General features: G+C 43.4%; 1 protein-coding gene and 1 long non-coding RNA gene across 2 annotated transcripts in view; one reads left to right on the forward strand and one right to left on the reverse strand.

The window, feature by feature from the left end:
- Positions 1 to 2193: 2193 nt before the first annotated feature.
- LOC123020199 lies at positions 2194 to 15123 on the reverse strand. The gene is made up of 3 exons (XR_006414031.1): positions 15039 to 15123; positions 2959 to 3023; positions 2194 to 2485 (listed from the first exon to the last, which is right to left on the reverse strand). It is a non-coding gene; the product is annotated as an uncharacterized LOC123020199 (long non-coding RNA).
- A 172-nt stretch (positions 15124 to 15295) lies between these two features.
- LOC123020202 (dual specificity mitogen-activated protein kinase kinase 6) overlaps positions 15296 to 24699 on the forward strand; it is a gene marked incomplete at its 3' end in the record, with an annotated part of 66421 nt that continues 57017 nt past the window's right edge. Inside the window, exon 1 of the mRNA XM_044423634.1 lies at positions 15296 to 15549. Coding sequence (XP_044279569.1) covers positions 15534 to 15549 — 16 coding nt within the window. The remainder of the gene's footprint in view (positions 15550 to 24699) is intronic.

Here is a 24699-nt window from a genome sequence, read left to right on the forward strand (position 1 = left end):
TCCTTAAAACTAGGACATTAGTTATGTTCAGGCTGTTGTTTTTAAGGCCCTGTAGCACCCAGGGCCAGGTTATCTGAAAGAATGGCTTCTGCCATATAAGCTACCCAGGTCTCTACTTTCTGAAAGGAAGGGCTTATTGACCATTCTGTATCCTAGTGAAGTTTGTTTGGCTGAGATACAGAGGAGGGCCTTCTTAGTTGGGGCACCTATCAAGTAATAATCATCTCACTGAGAACAGATGGGTTCCTAATGTTACGTGTCTCATGGCCATCTTCTCTGCTTCCGTTGAAGCAGATCAGGATGAGAGCAAGATGTCACAGCTGACCAGGCTGGCTTTGATACAAACGCCGGGCATTGTAGGAGTCAACAGCAAAGGAATTGAAGTTGGAGTACTGGCCATTGGGGAAATGTGGCTTAATGATACAAAGTTGATGGCAAACTGAATACCGCTCTTTTCTGCCAGCCGGAAAGAGCTGTCCTGAACTTCATGGTGCTGCTACCTTAAAGGCTAGTCACTTGAGCATCTGATGCTTCTCAGCTGGTTTGTCCTCTTAGTCTGGTACTGCATGAGTGGCCTAGTGAGGCACCCCCTCCCACCATATTGGCTTGCTTGCTAGACTTGCCCACAGAGCGTGAAACTGTCTAATTCTCAGTGATTGCCTGCTTTATTGTTGGAGTTGCCCTAAAAAGTTACAAGTCTGATACTTTAGAATATAGAAAACTGCCTGTTTTCTCCTTGCACCCCTCCATCTACAGGCTTTTGCCGCTCAGGTTCCTTCTACAGGAAAAGGAGAGAAGCCCCAGGACAAATAGATATCACTTGCATATGTAATCCTGCTGGAGAACTCAATCACCCTTCTGCCAGCTTCCCCATAGTCTTCCTGCAATGTCCTACCTCTGACTGTAAAAAGCAAACATTGAAACATGTTAAATTGAGTAACTCCTGATTGTTGTATTTGTTATCTGTTAGTCAAGATCTTGTGGCGTCATGATGTTTTTCCAATGTTTCTCAATATTTCCGTATTTTCCTTCTGTGCTTGCGTATTGCTCATTCAAGGTCTCATTCCTCTCCCTCTCATGGGAACATGACTCAAGTCCGTAAAACACTCTGGACATGCTCTGTTCTTTGTAGCAGTCTAAGACTGCCACCCTTCAGCGCTGTTCTAATTTAGGGATTCCTGTTGTTATAAATAAAACAGTTGAGTGCTTGATTGGAGGCTTCCACTGAATCCGATTATTCATTCCAAGCAGGTCTGAAATCCCGACATTATCTTAGGTTCTGCTAGCCATGGAAATTCAGCTGCAGAATCTGGCCCTCCTCCTCTTCTTGTGAATCAGAATCCAATACAAAAACTTTGGGGGGTGTATTGGAGGAGATGCAGGCCGGGTCCCTACAGAGTGCTTCTAGCAGCCACCCAAGACATACATGTTTGTCCAGGCATTTCCCTGGCTGTTATCACTGTCAGAGATCTGTGGTTATTTTCATGAAATTGCAGTACTTTAATCATTGCTTTAATGATTCGTTCCCTAGTAGTTTATCATGATTTTATCTTGTAAACTGCTTTGGACTTGTTGTTGTTTTTAATGAAAGGCAGTGTAGAAATTCTGGTGAATAAATAAATAAACAGGGCGGTTATCTTAAATGCAGCACATGGGAAGGTGAAATTTATACTCCCTCTGTATTTAGGATGGAAATCACGTTCCTTTACTATCTTCTTAGAAAAACATTATGAGAGGTGCCAATGGGGCCTTTTCACTCATCTCCATAACCACAACAGGGGGAGGGAAAGTGGAATTTCCATCCTGAGAAAGGAAGGGAGAAAGCTCCCCTTTGCATGTATGTCAGACAGGATAATAGCTCTTCCCCTTTTTACAATGATGGGAAAATGGAAGTCAAAGCTGCAGGCTATCCATTAATTATAACTTGTAATTTGGTTCTTAGAAGATGGCTACTGCAGATGGGGACTCATCCCCAAGATAACTGGAAGAGAGCTCACTGTTTTTGCCCCATGTTGTTATATGAAGCTGTTGGGGGTGATGCTTCCGAACTTTGGAACTGAATGCCATCCACACGTTGATGACACTCCGCACTGTACTTCATTAGCAAAGCATCCACAAAGGGCCACCTCACTCCAGACCCAGTGCTTTGCACACTGTGGTCAAGTGGATCAGGAAGAAAGAAATGAAACTATGTTAATATTTGGATTCTTTTCATTTCCTTAGTCATGGGAAAGTATATATCATCTTATATGACAGGGACCAATGATGCATGCAAGTATTGTGCTGCATTGTTGACAAAACAACAATACAAATAAGGTATTCAAAAGCTGAGCAGATGGAACGGGGCACTGAAGAAGAATCATGTCTGTGGGACTCCTTGATTGAGATGCGATGGTGTTGCTTCTTCCTGTATGAAACCCTTCGCCTTCCTGCCACTTCCATTCTTCGAATCAGATTGTGGGTGCTTTCATAATTGGTCTTTTCTCTAGAAACACACAATTTTAGAAGAATAACAAATGCCAGAGCAGCAACAAACTCTCAGCAGTAACTTCCAAAGTAATCAACTAACTAGTCACCATGTACAACACATAACTGATGTGCCTGAGGATCCTGATAGTAATGTATGTAAGTATTGAGTAATTATTGTTATATCTGATATCATACAAGTTGCCTTCTGCACATACAATTACCCTTGCTTTATTTCCTCACTTTCTTCGTCGTGGCCTCTGTGCATCACACATATGGGTGCTGCACCTGCGCAGTGCCTAAGCCAGAAGATTAGAAAGCTAATGGTTTTTGGAAGGAAAAAGCTCCGCTCCCCTCCCCCCACAGTATAGATAGAGCGGAGCGTCCGCCATTTTACTCAGTCTTTGCGACTGCCGTTCACTGTGCCTCGTGCCTGTTCATCTCTCGCTTAGATTTTCGCCTTGTGCTCCTGTTATACCTTGTTCTACTTACCTTGTTCCTTGTTATTTTCCCAGTTCTTTCTTCTCTTCCTTGTTGTAGTTTTTTCTTCTACCTCTCTAAAAAAAACAAAAACCAAAAATATTATTCTTACCCTCTGTACTACCATCTCTTTCTTCTTTTTCGCGATGGCACAGCGGGTGGCATTCCGCAAGTGCAGTGAGTGCGGCTCCAAAATGTCTCCCGCTGAACCGCATGACTTATGTTTCCTCTGCCTCGGCGAGGGGCATAGGACCGACAAGTGCGGGCATTGCCTGGCCTTTACTAAACAGGCCAGGAAGAATAGGGAGAATCGTCTCTGTAAGTTGCTTTGGGATCAGGCCTTGCTCCAATCAGACCAGCTGGTCCCAAGGCCTACCCCTTCCTCGGCTGTACCACCGCAGTGCTCCACCTCTGCTTCAGCCATGCCCTCTAAGTGCCCCGCCTCAACATCGGCTGCGCCACCACAGCGTCCTCCGTAAGACATCATGTGGACACTGACTCTCGGGCCATGGTCAGTGCTATTTCCCTGCGACAACATGTGTGGCTCAGGAATTGTAACTTTCCTGAGGAAGTGAAGAGGAGGATAGAGGAAATGCCATTAGATGGCACTGGTCTCTTCCACGCGAAGACCGATCAAAAACTCAAAGCCATCCACGAATGCCACATGACAGCGCGTCGCATGGAGCTCCCACAAACCAAACGTAAGTGGTCATGGTCCAGGCTTTATGGTCGCCAGCAGTATCAACCTCGCCAACAATATCAACAGAAGCAGCAGTGTAGAAGGCAACAGCCCCAACAGTGCTTCTCTCAGGGCTGTCGGCGCTTCGACTCCGAAAAACGCCCTCGTTGACGGTCCCAGCGAACCAATTAATCTTTCCACCTCCCACCTTCCCCTCTCCCTTTTGGGAGCCAGCTTCAAAGCCGACTCCCCATTTGGGAGTCCATTACATCTGATAGGTGGGTGTTGTCCATCATTCAGCTTGGATATAGAATAGAATTCGACATCGTTCCACTGTTGAGTCCTATCCGGTTTACGCCACCATCTTTGGTTTTGTGCGATGAAGTCTACCAACTTTTTCATAAAGGTGCGATTCAACAACTCTCTCGCACGGATGGGCTTCACGGATTCTATTCTCAATACTTTACGGTCCCCAAACGGGACGGTGGTCTTCGACCTATCCTGGATCTCAGGAATGTCAATAGATACATTAAACCAAAAAAGTTCTGGATGACCACCTTACAGAATATCCTTCCGTTGCTGAAAAAAGGGGATTGGTTCGCCTCATTGGACTTGAAGGATGCTTATTTTCATATCTCTATCCATCCTTCCCATAGACGCTTCCTGCGTTTTACTGTTGGATTCGTTATTTTCGAATTCAATGTGCTCCCGTTTGGTCTAGCTACAGCACCGAAAGTTTTTGCAAAATGCATGGCCCCGGTATGCGCTCACCTATGGCTTCAGGGTATACAAGTCTACCCCTATTTAGATGATTGGCTCATTGTGTCACAGACTAAGGACAACCTCCTTGAGGCTGTCCAAACGACTTGTACTTTGCTTGATGACCTTGGACTATGCATTAATTTTAAGAAATCGTCACTTATCCCAACACAGGTCATCGATTTCATCGGGGCAGATATTGACTCCATTCTACAAAGAGCGTTTCTTCCTCCATCCTGTGCAGCCATGCTGTGTGCCCACATCCATCAGATCCGACGACTGAGGACAGTGCAAGCCGTCACTATACAAAGACTGCTGGGGCACATGGCGACCTCAGTGGCCATTGTGCCTCACGCAAGACTCAGACTTTGGCTGCTTCAATTGTTCTTCAACAAATCGTTTCACCCGCAACGGGATTTACAAACCAAGCTTCTTCGGATCCCGTCCTCGATCCTTCACTCCCTGACATGGTGGACTGTTACACGAAACCTACCTACAGGTGTTCCGTTCCGTCAGCCCCAACCGTGACATTGTACACCGATGCGTCCCTCATTGGATGGGGTGCGGCATGTGCAGGACTTCGGGTCCAAGGGGCTTGGAACCAACAAGAAGCGGGGAGACACATCAATTTCCTCAAGCTTCTAGTGATTTTCAACACTCTCAAATCTTTCGAAACTGTTATACACAGCCAAGTTGTGCAGATTGCGTCCGACAACATAGCTGCTGTCTTCTACGTCAACAAGCAAGGCGGAACAAAGTCTCCGCTCTTGGCCCGATTGTCAATGCAGATCTGGGATTGGTGCATCCCAAGGGACATAATGCTACTGGCGGTACACCTTGCAGGGACCGACAACGTAGAAGCGGATACACTGAGCAGGCAGATGTCAACGACTCATGAGTGGGAGTTGGACCAGATGATTTGCAACGAACTATTCCAGTTGTGGGGATACCCGGACATAGACTTGTTCGCTACCCGAAAAAACAGGGTATGCGAACTGTTTTGCACCAGAGCGGGTATCGGACAGGACTTGAGGAGAGATGCCCTCATGATCGATTGGAGCAACCTGTTTTTCTACACATTTCCTCCGATTCCCCTTCTGATGAAGGTGGTATTGAAGATTGTTCAGGACAATGCTACAGGAATTTTGATAGCCCCATGGTGGCTGAGGCAACCCTGGTTCACCGCTCTCCTCATTCAGTCCAAAGGTGTTTTCCATCGACTTCCACCGGTCCCTCACTTGCTGACACAGTGCAACTGAGCAATCCGACACCCAGACCTAGCTTTGCTCAAACTGACAGCGTGGAGCATTCGCTAGATTCGGTCTCTCTATAGGTTCCGTTACCATCTCAATCCACAGAATCCTCTCCTCAACTGCGTACACGACCGACTTCTCCTTCGGGATCGGCCGAAACCGTCTCGGGACCGACGTTTTTACATCCTGATATCCAGGCGATTCTCGAATCTGCACTAAGACCTTCCACACGCCGATCTTACTCAGCAAAATGGAAAAGATTTTCCTCCTTTGCTGGCCGTCATTCTTTTTCTCCAGAATTGGCATCCATTGAGAACATTCTACAATTTCTGTTCGAACTTCACCGTTTGGGACTTAAGCCTTCATCTATTAAGGTTTACACAGCTGCCATCTCACATTTCCGTGGTTCCATACAAGGCTCATCGTTTTTTTCTCAACCTCTGATTCGTCGTTTTCTTAAAGGACTACAAAATTTACACCCGTCAATTCGCCTGGTCATGCTGACTTGGAGTCTTTCTGTTGTACTCCAAGCGCTAACAAAGCCACTGTTTGAACCTCTGGCGACGATGGATCTACGTCTAGTATCATGGAAAACTGCCTTCCTTGTTGTGGTTACTTCAGCCAGAAGGGCCAGTGAGCTTTGTGCTCTACACATAGACCCACCATTTTTGAATTTTCACAAAGAAAAGGTGGTTCTTTGAGTGGACTCAGTGTTTCTTCCTAAGGTGGCAACATCGTTTCATTTGAATCAGGATATCGTCTTGCCTGCATTCTTCCCATCTCCATCGACTCCAATTGAACGCTCTCTCCACACACTTGATGTTCGGCGCTGCCTTGCCTTTTACAGATCTCGCACAGAATCCTTTCGGAATTCTAACAGACTTTTCGTTAAATATGCTGAGAATGACAAAGGTTCTCCAGTCTCATCTCAGCGATTATCTAAATGGATTGTACAGACCATAGTGTTGGCCTTCCAGTTGGCAAGAATGGACTTATCTACACTTCCGAGGGGCCATTCTACGCGAGCAGTACTGACTTTGTCGACTTTTGTGGCAGGTGTTCCAACTCAAGATATTTGCAGAGCCACAACCTGGGCTGCTCCGTGTACTTTCGCCAAGCATTATCGGCTTGATGTGTGAGCCAGACAGGACTGTTCCTTTGGCAGAGCAGTGCTCTCTGCCATTCTTCAGTGACGACACCTCCCTCCTCCAGTTGGGATAAGCTTGTTATTCTACCCATATGTGTGACGCACAGAGGCCACGACGAAGAAAAGCAGGTTGCTTACCTGTAACTGATGTTCTTCGAGTGGCCATCTGTGCATTCACACAACCCACCCGATGACCCTGCATGGTGTCAGTGAGTGGACTTGTTCTTTTTCTATTGGTTCCGTACTAATCTTGCGGTAACGATGTTGCTTGTTGTGGTACTGTCATTGCCTGCTAGGGGGCGAACATTGGTCTTCAAAACTGAGTAAAATGGCGGACGCTCCGCTCTAGTTATACTGTGGGGGGAGGGGAGCGGAGCTTTTTCCCGCCAAAATCCATTAGCTTTCTAATCTTCTGGCCTAGGCACTGCGCAGGTGCAGCACCTGCACAGATGGCCACTCGAAGAACATCAGTTACAGGTAAGCAACCTGCTTTTCTTTCTTATTTTACTGTTTGTTTGATTTATAGTCAAGCACTAGCCAATATTTATTTATTTAGAATTTGTGTATGCCGTCCCATTCGCATAAGACTCCGGACGGCTTCCAGACAAAAAATAAATAAATAAACAAATAAATTAAAAAGTATAACATTCTCCAACAAATATAAATTCAAGTTAAAATAATAGTCAGAACAATGCGTAAATAATAGTCAAAACAAACTTCAGTGACAATCTATAGTTTCAGCTTAAAATATGTTTTAACCATCTGATTCCATATAAAATATACTTCAGAACAGAATGTTGCCATCTTGAGATTTAGCTCAAGGTAGCATTTGACAGAAGAAAGGAAGAGTAAAACTCAGTGGTTCTGCCTCAAAATTTTGTTAATACAGTATTGGGGCAATGAATAGGAACTAATGTCCATACAATATAAACAGTATAATATAACAAGTTTGACTGTTTCAACTACACAGTTTGGCAAGGGCAGAAATGTTAAGGACAAGGAATTTGTGAGCATTTCCTTTCCAAGAGAGCTGATAGTAGAACAGTAAAATGGGCAAAGGTAAACACTCCATAATATTTCGGAATTTCAAGAGCATCTGCAGGAACAAAGTTTTTATAATGATTGCCAGCTGGTGGATAGTGCTAAATACTTATTCTGACCTCCCTGTAAAGGTGCATCCCAGACCCATAGCTCAATCCAATCTTTAGCTCTTGAAGATTCTGTATTACTGTAATTTCTCCTCAACTGTTCATGTCCATTTAGAAGGGAAATTATCCTCTAGGAACAGGAGGGTCAGTCCAGAACGGACAAAAATTAGTTTAAACCAATAGCTCAATTGCATGATACCAAACAGGTGGTACCAATCCAAATTCTACTCTGAGCACGACACTAGGGAGATGGTGAGGAACTCCATGAATAGTTCAGAGGAACTGCATTGCTTCCAGGAGATGGACATCTTTGTATATACTCAATTGCCACCCATACATAATTTGAGATGTTAGCTTGCCCTTAATGCCATTTATCACAGATGATATATGCAAACCCTGTTTAGAAAAAAATCTAAGAATAGTGTAAGCAGATAATCTGAGCATTTCCAATAACATATACACACTGTGCTCTCCATAATCCAGTTGCCTGGAAGGTTACATTGAGATATTTATATTGGCTAATCTCATCTATATCATGGCCATTCACCTGCCTCTGCAGTGAACAGTCCTTTTTGGGAAAAAAAAAAAAAAAAAGATTTCAGTCTTTTGGTAGGGTATCATGGGCTGTTCCTCAGTAAAATAATGGAAAATGCCTGAAGAGCTCTTCTGGGTCTGACTTCTGAAAATGACAGAATTACAGTATCATTCCCATACAGCAAAGCAGACATTGATCAGTTTGCCAACTAAGGTGAATAGAAGTCAAGGTTTGATAAAGACTGAAGCAAGCAGGTAACATAACAATGAAATAGAAAAGGGGACACAATACAGCCTTGTTTTATTCCCTGTTTGGCCAGAACTAAGGACCAATGTCCCTGCCAGCTGCATCTTATTTTCAGATTAGTATTACCGTATAACATATTCATATGAATAAGGAAGTTTATGCTCTAAGGTAGAAGCTTCCAGTTTTGCCCTTAGCCTGTCCTGGGGAATATTATCAGACACTGACCTAAAATCAATGGATGCAACACTGGCATGCTCCCTTTGGCCTTTTGCTACATTTTGGAATCAAATAATATCAAATCTGGCATTCGTCAATGATGAAATGGCCAACCATGAAGCTTGTTTACTTTCCCACTATAAAGTTCTTCCATTCAGGCCATTCGCAGAGTTTCCAACATACATGCTTAACATACAATTTATTTACTATATCGAACAGGCTAACTGAACAGTAATTAAAAGGATCAGTCTTGTCCTCCCTTGTAATGTACTGAAATAATGATAGATACCCCCGTCACTGGGAATCTGTGCTGACTGGTCAATTAAAGAGACTGTGGCCCACCAGCTGATGTTGTTCTTTTATCAGTTCTGCTTTGCTCTCTACTCTGCTGCTGCAGACCTGCCCTGGAAGGTTCAACAACCTTCCAGAACAGGTCTGGAGGCTCATGTGGGGCTGCAGAGGGGAGGGAAAAATCTGCTGGTGAATGGTCAGGGTTGGATACAGTGCAGTGGCTCAATAGCTCAAAGCCCTTCACAGACAACAAAGCAACAAAAACACTCATAAATAAGTAATACAACAAAATAAAGCTGAAGCACATAAACCATGACTCATAAAACAAGCAGAAAAGGCACCAGCTAGCCAAATGCCAGCTGATGAAGAAAGATCTCTTAGGACACAATGCTGTGCAAGTCTGGCTGGAGCCAGCATCACCATCCTCACCTGCCACAAAGACACAGTAGTGAGCAATGATTAGACCTTACCTGGTGGGCTGGGGGCATTTAAGGAATGAGGATCCCAGACTGGATCCAGAGGAAATCTGTAGCCTGAGTAACTGGTGCAGGACAGGAGGAATATATACACTCCTGACAGGTGTTAAGTGCCAGGTTGGACTGCTGTTCTTTCCTATTCTCAGCAGCTTTGTAAGGCCAGGAGCAAAAGACTTTTGTAGCAGCTACTTTTTATGTGGGAGTTGTAGTGAAATGTGATCCCCAACAGAGGTAAAGAGATAATATCATATGGAAAAGTGAAACAAAAAGCAGAAGGACTGTAGCAGAAGAGAAACCTGCCTTAGTGACCTGGTTAGGATTTCCCCCACTAGTTCATAAGCAATCAAAGAATTATTGTTAATTCACTGCAGCCTTTGACATTTATTAAGCAGGACCTGGAACTGTGAATCCTCTGCACATAGAGTTGAGCCATGGTTCCCCTCCTAGTATGGCACCTGAGCAGTAAAGCACAGCTGTCCATGACATTCTCTGAAGCCTACCAGGTATCTAGTCAGGTCGGCTGGTGTCTCCTCTGTCAGTGGAGCTCTTCATGGACTGGAGCCTTTATTTTTAACTTTACAGGAGCATGGATAAAAACAATATTAATGTAACACTAAAAAGGAAGACAAAAGAGTGCACAGGTTTGCATATGTTAATGTGCAGACCCAGATGCAGCTGCAGGAATTTGGATGGAACTATACAGTATCTCCCCACAGCTGGGGAAGACTAGTGAGCAATGGGTCTGCTTATTTTGCTGTCCAGGTATGCACTGTTGATGGGGAATTTCATAGTAAGTAACCAGTAGGTCAGTTTCCTGCTTCTAGAATATTCTGAGCTCTCTCTGCACTGACCCCAATTCTTATTCTTTTCCATTGCATTTATGTCCTGTAGTTCTTCCTCTTGTGAGGAATCCAGAACAGCTTACATAACTCCACTTTACCCTTACAACAACAACCCTATGAGATAAGGTGGGGCTCAGAGTGAGAGTAACTGGCTCAAAATCACCCAGTCAGCTTCAGGCTTCAGTAGGGACTAGAATCTGGATCTCTCAGCTCCCCACACCACACTGCCTCTCTCAATTAGCTGCAGTTCAACAACATCACGTTAGGAGTACTGCTCTGCAGAAAACCGTAATTCAGAAAGGGGAAGGGCAGTTAAAGAATCTGGTCAAGTCGGCAGGGCTGGAACCCAGCTCATATCCCCCCCCTCCACACACCCACAAAACAAAACAAAACCCCCTCCAGGTATCCTTCCCACAAAGAGGCCATACACCCTGAGCTCAGCTTCTCTACCAGCTCCTAAAGCAAACATACAGAATGTGTGTGTCTGTAGAAGTTGCTCAGCTGCCATTCTTATCAGTCTTAGCCAGCATAATCAATGGTGAATGGTGGAGAAAGATGTTGGGAGCTGCAGTGCAACTGCCTCTTCAAAGCCACATATCCCCATCCCTGCCCTAAGCTGACTGACTTGTGAGGCAGGTGTTTCCTCTGTTTAGGCCTGCCTCCATTTCTCTTCCCTTCCTCTGTCTCCATTGTGTCAGTTTTAGACTGTAAGCCTTTCCAGGACAGGGACTTGTCCACTTGTTCTTCATAAAGTGCCATGCCCACAAATCATAAAGTCTAGCAAAAGGAGTGAGTGTTCCACACCAAGATGTGCATAGCGACCCTTCATTCTAAATGGAGGGAGGTACAAAGGGAAGGCCCTCGGACCAGATCTAAGTCTCATCTTTGCTGTCCAAAATAGTCTTGAGTTTGTTGTGAGCCACCCCGAGGCTTTGTTGTGATGGAGGCGGCATAGAAATGTTTTAAATACATAAATAAATATATATATATATTTTATCCAGTTTGATAGCTCTAAAAAGTCAGAAAACTTAGGAAAAGAAAGGGAGTGGAGAAAGAGACAGACAGAGAGAAAGAGCTAACACACAAGCAGACAAGAAAGGAAGAAAATTTGCATGGATGTCCAGGCAAGCCATTATCTCATATAGTGGCCTGGGGCTTTCAAGATGTGCTGGACTGCAGTTCCCATCACTCCTTGGCTGCACTCTAGCTGGGGACAATGGGAGCTGTAATCTGGAGAATATCATATTAAGAAAGGCTGCCAGAAAGTCAATACTTATTCTTCCCCAAAGATTTTAGTATGTTCTGGTAAACAACATTCAGTCTTTGGTGTGCCAAAGTGAGGGATGCATATTTTCCAGTAGACTTTTAAAATGTGCCATTGGTTATCATAGTCTTTTCACTTAGTTCTCTTAAGTCCTTAATGCCTGCGCACACCCCACAACCCAACCCTGCCTGTCCAATGTGTGTGGTACTGCATATGTACTGTATAATAAAAGGTTATTAACAAAATTTGGGTTCTTTTTATTGATTCATTGCAAGGTTCTAGCAATGGCAGTGTAGGTTCATACTGGCTCATAAAGAAAAATGCCATTGTAGAATAATATCTTTCCTGATATATATACATTTACAAACACACATACACACAAACATACAACTCCACCATATGTAGCAGGAACATGAGAGTAGAAAATGGGGTCATTCCAGCAGCCTGGTTGAAAGACTTAATTTTTTCATCTTCCCTCCTCATTCACTTTTCCTTGAGAGTTGTATCTGTTTAAGGCGCAAGCCTCTAGGTAGGCAGTCTTGTTTTACTGATTACATGCAAGCTGCTTCAGGAGTTGTTTTAGCTGAGGAGTGGGATAAAAATACTTCAAATGAATGAATAAATAGCAGTCCACATTTAGCAGTTTCCAGAGCCAACAATTTGAACTAGAAGAGCTTTGCTTTTTATTTTTAAAATGGGCCATAACATCAGAAATAAAATATTTTAAGTGTGCAATCCTATGCATGCTTAGACAGAAAAATGTCCTACAGCTCCCAGCATTTTCCACTTCATATTCTGGCCTCTTTCATCTCCTCCTCTCCACTCACCAAAAGGTTTCCTTTTATCCCTCTGAGTTTGTATGACTGATCTGGTGCGGCAACTGCTGCAGTCCTTTCTGCACTGGTTGTGAGGGGAAAGGCGGATCAGAAAGCCAATTCCCAGATTAAAAATATCCCATGGCCCCTCAGACACCATGTAGGAGCCATAGGTTACTCCCTCCCAGTGCAACCGATGCATGTTGAGATAGAAAAAAATCCTACTATTTTCAGCATGCTGGGAATTGTGGGGCTCTTTGTGTCCAGACATGCATAGGACCATGCCCTCGGTGTATAAGTTTGGGGCTGCTTAAGACTCAGTCAGAGGTAAGAGTATGTCCCATTGATTTCCGAGGGAGAGGGCTAGGATGTGTTGAGCAGGGGGGCAGTCCTACCAAAAGGCAGGGTGAAGCAATGGCCTCAGGCACCAGAGGCCGGGAGATGGCTGTGAAACTTTGAAGGAGAGATCTGAGTGCAATGTGGCCTCCGCTAAGTTAGCCCTCTCCCATCAAGGGCAGGGGCAGGGGCAGAGGCAGGGGAGGCATCAGCGGTGCAGAAAAAATCACCTGCCAGTCCAGTTGGCTTATCTTCATGGCCCAGAAGGAGGCACCATCTTGTTCTTGGTCTCAATCCGCAAAATGGATTGGGCCAGTCCAGGGAGGGCAACAGCAAGAACACACTGCAACTCTATGACCTTGCTGGTAGGTGGTTCAGTGGAAAAGACAAAATGAGCAACAGAAAAGTTGGTTGCAATTCCTAATGCTGAAAGATGTTGAGAATTCTTCCTCTTCAAGGCAAAGCCTACTTTTCTAATGTTCTGCTGGCAGCCATAATTTGGGGTGGAAAAAGGCAGCAGGACTCATTGGCGTGATGCCCTACCACAGTGTCGCATTCATTGTCTATATGCCTCATGCTGAGACCTGTCCTTCCAGTGACACTTGTGGAGTCACATGATCTGCTGCTTGATCTGGGCTCTGTGGTTTGACTCACCTCCTTGAGCGATCTTTTGCCTCTGGTTTGAGTTCTCAGTCCCAATGTTTTCTACAATAGCTCTTAAATACAGAAGTGTATTAAACATATAAATTGAAACGAGAGTTCAGTTCCCTGCCCATACGTTTTTGCCTAGTGACAAAGGTGGCACAGTTGAAGCATATGCTGGCCCAGTGCTTTGCATAGCTGACACTGGTAACAAGCAATGGTACCACTGCAATGGTACCACTGGTAACAAGCATACACAATTGTTGCATAGCTTAGGTCTGCCTTCCCCAAGCTGGTGTGACTCAGATGTGTTGAACTCCAACTCCCATCATTCCCAACCAGTTTTAGCACTACATTCCATCTATGGACTCTGCTGCTTTTACTGGGGCTTTTTCTGGGGTTCAGTCCTGTGCTGTGCTGTGTTCCTGAACCTATAAGGTCAAGGTCCCACACCTTACACTTCTGAACTCCACCTCTGGGTTACGTGCCTCACAACAACCCGGTAAGGTAGGTTGGGCTGAGAGCAACTGGCTTGAAACTTCATGGTTGAATGGGGCACCGCAAGGCTACACTGGCTGTCAGCAGCACTAAAGGATCTGACAGCTCTCTTAAGGTGCAACCCTGTGCATATTTAGATAGAAAAAAAATCTATTCTAAAAATTCTACCTGGCTCGAAAATGTAGGACATTTGAGGGGGGGTGTCTAAGTATGCATAGGATTGAACCCTAAGGGTATATAAAGGAAATAGGAACACAAGCAATGAGCAAACTGGTATTTAATTGGGCAAACGTTTTTAAAACAGCAGCTCATCAGAAATCAAAATACTTCCTTTGATTTAACACTGGATTAAGAAATCCTGGTCGATGTAAGTCTTTTAAATGGACTTTAAAATAAATGTACTATATTGAATACAAAAATAGAATGTTAAAATCTACGTACACACTTGGCTCCCCCCCTTCCCACCAGCCCTCCATGTGTCTTGACAATCTTTACGGATTGTGTTAGTTTGCATGGTAGAAATATCTCCAACGGGAAGCAAAAATGCTTTAATTTTATGTTAACTGGGTTTTCCATTTTTTTCCCTCTTAAGGATAGGGCAAGGGAAAGAAGCGCAGATCTAATGGCCACCATCCACGCTCCCTGTTTTATTGCAATTTACTTCTGATTGCCAGCAGCTGGCAGAGGATGGAACAAGGATCACAAGAACTCTTTCCAGAATTGCCAGGCTAGACAGAGTCAGAACGACAGACTGCACCGAGTATTCCACCTCATACCGCTTTCCTCATCCAGCATGGCAATGCATATAGTGTTATGAAACTGCCAATAGACAGACATGAAGTCTTGCAACGTGGTTATATACGAGCTCTGCTAGCCAATGCTTCTCTGCAGCCCTTGGATCACACAGCGCAAGATTGCAAGCCGCCGTTTCCACTCCTTACTTACATTTTCGCTGCAATCTATGATCCCCGCCCCACCTCCTATCAATTGCCTCAGGGTAGATGGCTGCTCCGCGTATCTTAACCTTCACCTCCCCGACCATCGAAAGGATTCTCCTTAAAGAAGCCTCCGATGGACTATTCGGCGGAACTACATTACCCAGAAAGCAATGCACTGGTCGTAGAAAGGACGTCTGCGCACTGAGACACTCGGATCCAAGTTTGGAGCTTTTAGCTGCCAGACCTGGCCCATCATGTAGGTGCAGCAGAGCCTTCCTTACCATTGCAATAGGGGGGAGCAAAGCCCACTTTGCAATCTGTTTTGCAAGGTGTGCAATTGCAGTTCTTTCCTCTGCAAGGAGATCTGGTCTAGGAAGTAAGAAAAACTCCAGTTGCATGAAGATTGAGCGCTTGCAGTTTGCATCTTTGTTGCAAAACTAGCTACAGAAGAGAGAAGGCAAAGTCTTTTGTGTTCCCCTCCCCCATCAGAGCAGAGGGGAAAATGTCTCAACCGAGAGGTAAGGCTCCGACTTGTGTTTCTTGCAGATATGCAAAAAGTCGTCCATGCATTTTGGAGTTGCATGCATGCAATTTTCGGAATGCAATTGCATTTTGAAGTTTGAGGCTTTGAATAGCTCTCAGTTACATTTCCTGTTTAGTATGTGTTTTTTTCTTTTTGCAGACACACACTCGTGCGCGCACACACGCGCGCGCGCACACACACATGCGCGCGCGCGCATAGTTCCTGTAAGGGAGGGCTTGCTGTTCAGCTGTGCATTGACGTTATTTGCATTCTTCTGCTGGGATTACTGAGCTCTTTTTGCCTTTTGCACAGTCAGGACAGATAAAGGGTGTTGGAGAGCTTATGCATGAGCTGCTGAACATTTTTTTTTTTTTGCAAAAAAAATGAGGCCAGATGCAGATCGATCTGCAGATAATTTACAGTGCAAATATAAATTATTTTTTAAGTCTCTGGAGGAAATGGAAGGTGAAACTTGAGTAGAGTTACTAAGAATTAAATATATGGCTCTGTTTCTATGGGAAAGTATTGTTCTGGTGCCAGTGCTGAGCTCATTTTCCACAGACTCCCCCCGCCCCTCAGTCGCAAGCAGTGTGTGTAGTTTTTCGGACTAGATTGGAGAAAGTTACGCAAGGGTGTATTTTCTTACGGTGGAACAAGGATTTATTGGCTTTTGGCATGTGTGGGGTCAGAGTAGATTTTCAAAGTATTGGAGAGAATTCTGTGTCAATTTAAGGCTATGAATAAATTTCAAGATTGCTAAGCGTGGAAAGCTAGTATTTGTTCCTGAATAAAAAGAAGTGCCGCTTGCAGCGTCCCATTCAAACTTTAGAGAGGAATGGGTAAAGTGGAAACTCGCAGCCACCCCGTGTCCGTGTTTTGAGCTGGGAGGGGGAGCCATGCAATTTTCTGGGATTGTATTTTTGCATTACAAATGCGCACTCCTGCACGATTCCACTTCACTGGCTGAAGTTGCGTGGGTTCGCATTCCGGGTATACTTTTGCAGAATGCAGTTGGGGAAGCCACTTGTAGGAGTTTCTCTATTGACTAAGGGAAAAGGATATCCTTTTTGTGTGTGTCGAGGATGCCTAAGGACAGGGGCAAAACGTAAACGTAGTAAATGTTCAGGGAAGGAGAAATGCTAATTCCAAACCCCTCTCCCCTACCCGCCCTTCTCCCACACAGTCGAATTTAGTGGCAGTTGAATTGCATAATTTATTCCGCACTTGCTGCAGTCCTCTCTTCCAGCCAAATGGAGGAATATTGGAGACTCTCGGCAGCAAAGGTCCAGTCAGTTCTGCCAGCCGAAACGGATGCCTACGCAGAACGTGGCATTCAGTTAGGCTTTCTCATCCAACATTCTGATCTACTTAGCAGCCAAGAGGGAAATCCATCATTTGATACATGGGAGAGGAAAGGGGAGGATTCACCTTATTCACCTTCCCCTCTAAATCCTTGGAAACACTGGTCAGGGCTGGAGCAGAGACCCTGTGAAAAAAGAGATCCTGGCTTGGATTGGGGTTGCCCAAATTAAAGGAAAGGTGCAAACATTTATTCAGGTTAGATTTTGCTTTTACTTTTCATCTACCACCAAACACAAGCTAGTCCCTGTTACTAGACAGCTGGGAAAAGTTTGCTTCAATCAGCCTGAAATACAATTTTTCTTTTCTGACCTCTTTCACCCAGTTTACTTTCAGCTGCTCCATTATATTTAAATGGTAATACAGGACTTTAAAATAAGAGAATTTGGTTATTAAGGGATTGTGGAATGGAAATTATTCAAACTCTGTTTCTAAAAGTGTCAAGAGATCTGTGTTTCAATTAAAAAACAAAGAATATCGTATTAAAACTGCCAATATAAAAAGCCACGTGCTCGGGAGACGATTCTTCTTATTTTCTTTTGTTTACTTAGTGCATCTTTGCACATGGAACTTTACACAGTAACATGAGCAAATTGAAGTTTCCTGCCCCAAGGACCTTACAAGCCAAAGTTAATCAGTGGGAAAGCCAAGGATTGATATGCTAAAACAAACCAGGTCATTATTTCTGCCAAGGATGAGGACGAAGGGATTTTGTGGAATCATGAGCATCTGGGATGCCTTTAGAGATGTGATGTTTTTTAAATAAATAGTAGCAGCGGCAACAAAATAACAAAAACACTCAACAAAGAAGTATAAAAATAATACATATTAAACATGGAAAAATGAACAATATTTACAACATTGAGGGCCCAGCAGTAACAATCAGAGCAGCAAATGAAACAGCTGCTGGCTTAAAGAGGTCTGTCTTAAACCAGGTGTCTAAATGCATTTAATGAATATGCCAGGCCTATTTGCATTGGGAAGTGCAATCCATGGATGGGGGCTTCTACTCTTTTGGGTGGTATAACCCAGAGTGGAGCTGTCTTAGCAGCTGGGCAAGAACATATGGGAGAAGGTTCTCCTGGTTGATTACTGGATCATGCCAGAACTGCTTAGCAGTTGGCATACGGAGTATTTCTGTGTGACCTCTGCCTAGTGGTAATACCAATTTCAGTGGGTGGTTCATTTCTGCTTGTGCCACTCATTGGTTAGATCTGTTGCACATTGATGGTTGCAGATTAGACAGGATAGTCACAACGTTTGCATCCTCTTAACATCACCTGAGTTGGGACTTTCCAGAAGAGTTCACACATTCAGTGGTGCACCATTCAATTCATCAAGTGAGTGATGGCCATCAGTGCTGGCTGCAGGTTTCTGAGGGTTCTTGAGCAAAGCACACTACGTGAATTTGCACAGTGAGTCATGCTGCTTGCCACCATTGTCACCAGCCTGTTGCATCTCACCCTTTTCTTTTCCTTCCAGCATTGGAACCACTTCCTTGACCAGGAAGTGAGCCAGTGACAAAGCAGCAGGCTCAGCCAGAGTGAGAGCCTGTTGAACAAGCAGGACACAAAGAGGGGCAACTCCAGGGGGTTCCTGCAAGTGCCCCCCTGCTGGCATTTGATGCTCCAGAGGTGTCCAGCCTCGTGTGTCTGAACTGTTCCTAAACGTGTTTAGGATTTCAGCTTTTGGCTAGTTTGCACATGTAAACTTTATCTGTATGCTCCCTTTGGACTGGGTTGAGTGCAGGAGTTGTTCAGAAAAGTGAATTGTGTGAATGGGGTCTAAATGGATATCCTGTAGTGACATCCTCTGGCGGAAGACCTTGTAAGCTCTTATGGTGCAGAGGATGCCATGGTGCAAGATGTTTGCCAAGCCTGCTGTCACTGTTGTTACATTGTTAGGTGCTGACTGTCAAGTTGTCTCTTATTAAGGGTGATGTTATGAATGAGTGCCCACCAAAATGGCCTGTTCTTGAAAGGCTTGTTCAGCTTTTGTAAACTCCAGGTTGTAGATCCATCTCATAGTAGGTCTTCCTCTTTGGCCGTTGAATTGCCCTAACTGAACCCTAGTATTATTGTCATGGAAAGAAGCATGTTCCGGGGACCATAGGAAATGTTGGAATCACTCTAGACTGTAGGCACTCCTATGACCTCAGGAGGGGGAATTTGACATGGGACTGTTTGCCCACCCTGATTCCTCAAAGTCACTGCAGAAAGCATCACAGTGAGTGCTCTGTCAAGGTTGCAGCAAGGGAGGTCAAGCTAGATGGGCCCAGAGGTGAGTCTAATGAAACTCTGTATTTTTAAAGAGAGGGCGAAGGCAAAATTGCCTTCATATTAAGCTTTGCCTCGTTCTTCCTGGCAGGGCATAAGACAGGCAGATGGGCTCTGAATTTGGAATCCTTTGCCCAGAGGTGTGAAGGTCTAGAAAAAAAGAAAGGATTTTTCCTCTGCAAGGATTGTCACTGTTTTTCTTTTTTCTAAAAAATTGAGCAGCTTTGCTTTATGAAATGTTCTCTTAGAATTCAAGGCAAGGTGTTTATATATTTCTCCTCCCAAATTAGTTCTAAAAACTGTATAATGAGAATACTTACGTAGGGAAACTAGAACTGTAAAATGTCTAGAAAAAGTTAAGCCACGGGGGAATTTTTAATCCTCTGTGTAAGATTGCCAGAATAATTCTTAAATTCCTTGCCAAAATTGTTGACATAATATTTCTTTTGACTAATAGAAATTTAGGGATGCATCAGCTCGTGGTTAGTTTTCCAGCATGCGAGTAGCATCACTTTATTGTAGTATGGAAGGAAATGTGTGTTCCTGACAGTTTGGATTTTGTTCTATGGAGTCCCATGTTTCTGGGACTAGATGTTGGTTAGATGCTGTATCTAACCAGTTCTACTCTAATGCAGTTCTACTCTGAAGCCTTTATGCAAAGAAAATGCTAGATTATGCTGTAATTGTCACCAGATGCGATGGAGTAGCATGTGGGATTATCTCACCTACATTTCTTTTTCTTTTAATTAACTGTGAGCCTCGGGTCTATAGAACTCACTGCTACAGTTTTTGCTAAAGTTCTGAGTTAGGCCTCACACTAATGCATCCTTTGATGGTGCCTCTTCTATAAAATCTTTTAATTGCAGCTGCTAGAATAACCTCTTTTTACCTAAACAAAACAGGCCAACAAAACCTTCCTCAGTAGCCTGGTTCCTATGGCATAGGCATGGGAGTGATGCTATCGCTAGAGGCAAACTTTCAAAGTTAATGAAAAAAAAAGATGTGCAGTATATAATGGGTTGAGTCTTGCCTGACTAATAACATCTCAATAGGTTTTTATTTGGACCAGATTTCCCTAAGCTCCACACCACAGGAACAAGTTTAGGAATTTTCCTGAAGTTTCTTAGAATGAGAACCAAGGTTATGCAGCAGTCTTCCTTGCCTCCAGTTCTTCCCGCTCCTTTTGGCTTCTAAGATTTATACCTTGCTTTGCTTATAAAATTGTCATATTTAGTATATTACATTTCAAGGCATGAGTTAGACAAGTTTTTCAGTGTATTGATAATTTTATGAGCAAATCAGCTCATACATAGTACAACTGTAGGATCTTATTCATAGTGTGACTTTAGGGCCGTAGAGACTGCTTTAGGTTCCCAATGTACTCCAGGTATTTTGGAGTACAGTGGCCAGCACTCCTGACCATTGGCCATGCTGTCTGAGGTTGATGGGAGCTGAAGTCTGAACGTTCTGGCACCAACTGGGGAAGGCTGTTGTAAAGCTAAAAAGTGACTTCAGATCTATAAAGAGTGCTTAAAAATCAGTAATGCTTATTTTTCTATTCTCTTCCAAGGGTATGCGGAGTTCCCTATGAAAAACCCGGGGGGTGGGGGAGGGTTTTTCCCCTGTGTCTGGTTTTTCCCCAGAAAGTCCACATCTCTGCTTCTGCTATTCCACAGAATTGTTATCTTACTTATATTGCTGTTTAGCCATTCACAACTCACTGGATTTTTCTTGGGAGAAAATTTCTAATGAAATTTCTTGGGAGTATTTTAAAATGGAATTCTTTTGCTGTTGGGTGGCCAGATTTGAACTATTACTCAAACTGATTTCAACAAAGACACCTTCTGAAATGTTGTAGTTGCTTTAACTTTGGCACTCAGTTTGCTCTCTATGGTAAGATTGCCAGTTATTATATTTCATTTGGTTTAGCATATGATATTGTCCTTGTAGCTACTGAAATGGTAAGATGAACCATTACTGAAAGCACTGGTAGATAGAGAATAAATGTGAAAAAATATTATCTACCATTTAACCAAAGAATAATTCATTTTGGCGGCTTGCAAATTAGCATTCAACCAGAATTAGTCACCTACAAATTATTTTCAGATCAAGATCACAACAAAGGCAGAGATCCAGAGTGCCTTATTAGGAGATGTAGTCCTTTTCTATTTTAACTTTTTAGATTGCATTGAATACCTTTCCAGAAGATCCTCTGGCCTTCAGGAGTAGGTTTTTGAGAGAGAAAATAGGGGTAGCGCATAACTGCAAGGGGAAATGGGGACAGGAATGGGATGGCATAGGACCAGAAAGGTCCTTTGCCATCCTTTGTATATGAAGGGAAAATATTTTTGTCAGATAAAATTCCTTTGCTAATTATTTATTATTTATTTATTTAAAACATTTCTGTGCCGCCCCCATCGCAACAAAGCCTCGGGGCGGCTCACTAAGAATACATAAAAACATATATAAATAATAATAATATAACAATTTAAAAGAAAACAACAACAACAACAACATTAACCCCCCCCCCCCGGTGCATTCTCGGCTAAAAATTTTAAAATCCTAATTGATACAATAATTTAGCAATTAAAATAAGTTTTAAATAAAAAGGTCTTAGCCTGGCGCCAAAAAACAAATAACGACGGCACCAGGCGGACCTCTCTGGGGAGCGCATTCCGTAGATGGGGCGCCACCGTAGAGAAAGTCCTCCTCCGGGTACTCACCCTCCTAATATCATTCACAGAGGGTTCCTGGAGAAGGGCATCCGTTGCTGATCTCAAGGGGCTCCATATTGGATTACTGTTTCATTCTGGATCTGCAGTGGAGGTTAAAAAAAACTTTAAAAATAAATGTAGGCGAGAAATCTAAGCTTATTAAATCTAATTTTAAAATAGTTAAGCACAGATAACCTGTGTCTTACAGAATGACCATGTGCCTTTTTGCAGTGCTTTTCTAAAGCACATAGTGGTTTTGCCCTTATTATGTGGTGTTCTTTTGTTAGTAATAATTCTAGCAAATGCTATACGCCATTGTTGCGGCAGCTCCTGATGATCTCTATTTGACAGCTACTTACTCAGTTGAAATGGATAAATTTCTGTTCATACAAGCTGAGGATGTGACTGACCTGTGGTACTTAGAGGCCAGCCATTTGTGCTCTTGATGACTACTCTTCTTGGTTGATTAAGACAGCTAAAGATGCTTTGTTGAGTGGGCAAGTAGTGAGGAACGTCTCCTTAGAGGAGGGCATAATTCCATTCAGGCTTCAGATGCTTGGAGTAAGAGTTAAACCCCACTATTGGATCATTTAGAACCAGGCTCAAATTTGCCATTTGGCATCGCAGCTCCTTCTTTTTTCAAAAGGCTCTGATTTAATGGACCCATTTCAATCAGGTTTCAGGCTTATTTTGGGATCGAAACAGTGCTGACCATTTTGGTAGACCTGTACCTAAGTGAGGAGGCAATACATTTCTTTCAGTTTTGCCAGACCTCAGCAATGTTTGATACAGGCACCCATTGCATTCTTCTTGTCTGCTTGGTAAGTATGTCACTGAGCGGCACTGTTGGTTCTTGGCCTTCCTTGGTGGGCAGTTCCAGAAGGTGATGTTGAGCATTTTGAGGAAACTTCAAGGATTGATTCAGCCCACCCATATGCCATGCGGGTTTGGAATGTTCTGTTTTCAATAGATGCATGACACACTCTTCTGTTTTTCACCTGATGGCAAGGAAGTGGCCGTGGTTCTGAAATGGTGCCTGAAGGCAATAATGGCCCAGATGAGGGCTTTCAGATTGAAGTGGGTGGGCAGCTGTACCTGAAGTCAGACCTTTCGTCTCTGCTGCCTGTCACTGGAGGCTTGAACTAGAACCCAAGGTGTAGGCAGCAGAAATATGACACCACTCATTAGGCAAAAATGGAAATCCAAGCTCTCCCTCCAAGGATTGGAGTTGTATGCCATTTACTTACTGTCTTCTATCCATGAATATAGGTTTGGGGCCTTCAGGTTCACTAGACAAAGTCCTGTTGTCATCCCATAAAGTTTTGGGTTAAGTCAAGGCTGGATTCAGGTTGTAGGGGACTTTGTAGCATTCCTTCTGACGGTGGGGACAGGACCCTTCTATGTCAGTAGACTGCTCCTGTAATGCTGGGGCCCTCTAGTACATTCCTTCCTATTTTGGTGTGCTTTGGTGGCTTTACTGGGCCATGTTGTAAATGACAGCTCCTAGAATCCATTTTGAGCCATGTAAGAAATTGAAATGGTGGCCCCAAGATGTTTGGGGTTGCCTGGCAACAACCCTGGATACTTTTATTAAACGTGACTCCAAAACAGGTATTGATGGTGGATTGGTGCTCTGGATTGGTGCTGGGGCAAGGGTTAGGGATAGGAAATCTAGGCTTGGGTTCATGCCCAGAATTTTCTGATAAGCAGTATCTTTGTTTGCTGTATAGCTAAATTACAGATGAACTAACATGGGGTAAGTTTTTAAGCCATTGTCATGTGATAAAGTGATTACCTGTTTCAGTGGAGCTCGTAAAGGAATATACCATTTCCTAAGAATTATTTTGATAGGTTGGAGATATTTCTTTTGTCAGTGAGCATGAATGTTTAGGAAAGATAAATATTTTAAATAAATAGTACCTTGGGGTGGGAGGAGGTTAGGGTGTGATTTGATACTGTGAGAAACACTCCTTCAAATCACCAATTTGATGTATGCATACATCATGTGCAGTAAATGTTGGTGTTAATTAGTGCAATGCAAAACCCACCATGATTTTGAGTATCATACTGCATTTGTCCTAGTGCTTGAAAATTGGATGACTCAAGTTGTCATTGCTAACACTGATTTATAGAAACAGGAAAATTCATTTATTACTTAATTAATGTATACTGCCTGACTTGTATGTGTTTAGTTAGTAATCTGAGCTAATATGTTTAGCAGAGGTTTGAACTTCATGGATTTACTGTAGATGATTATTGGAGTTTTCCGTAATTGCTTAAATCTTTCCTTCCATAAAAATGACACTTTACAGATGCTGAATGCTTTTTAATGGGCTTTACTGAACACATCTGATCAAAGCACAGCTTGTTGAATGTGGTGCTTAGTCCAGAGTGAGAAGTTTATATACACACAGTTTAGTTACATTTCAGAGCTTGAATTCTATGACCCATGATGTAATCGTGTCTTCTGTTTAATAGTTTTGAAAATGCCAAAAAAAAAAAGTAAGTGGTGTGCCAAAACTGTTATGCTAGCTCTCCTACAGTTGTTACAGAAATGCAATGCTGCAAAGTACACCATGGTGGCTTGCTTGTGAGTGAAAGTTGGCGATGCCAATGTGTGGGGTGTCCATTGTTGTCTAGCATCTTTCTAAGTTGCTTTTGGTATGCAACAAGGGCAGGGACTTAGTTATGTAATGCCCGGTTTGCCTAGTTGGTGCAGCTTTGGGATGTTTTGCTTTTGGCATCTTATCCATTGCAGGTATGGCTGTTGACATGCTGTAGAAAAGCACATAATGA

The sequence above is a fragment of the Varanus komodoensis genome, unplaced genomic scaffold (genome assembly GCF_004798865.1).
Source record: "Varanus komodoensis strain SLA01 unplaced genomic scaffold, ASM479886v1 scaffold143, whole genome shotgun sequence".
Classification (NCBI taxonomy): domain Eukaryota; kingdom Metazoa; phylum Chordata; class Lepidosauria; order Squamata; family Varanidae; genus Varanus; species Varanus komodoensis.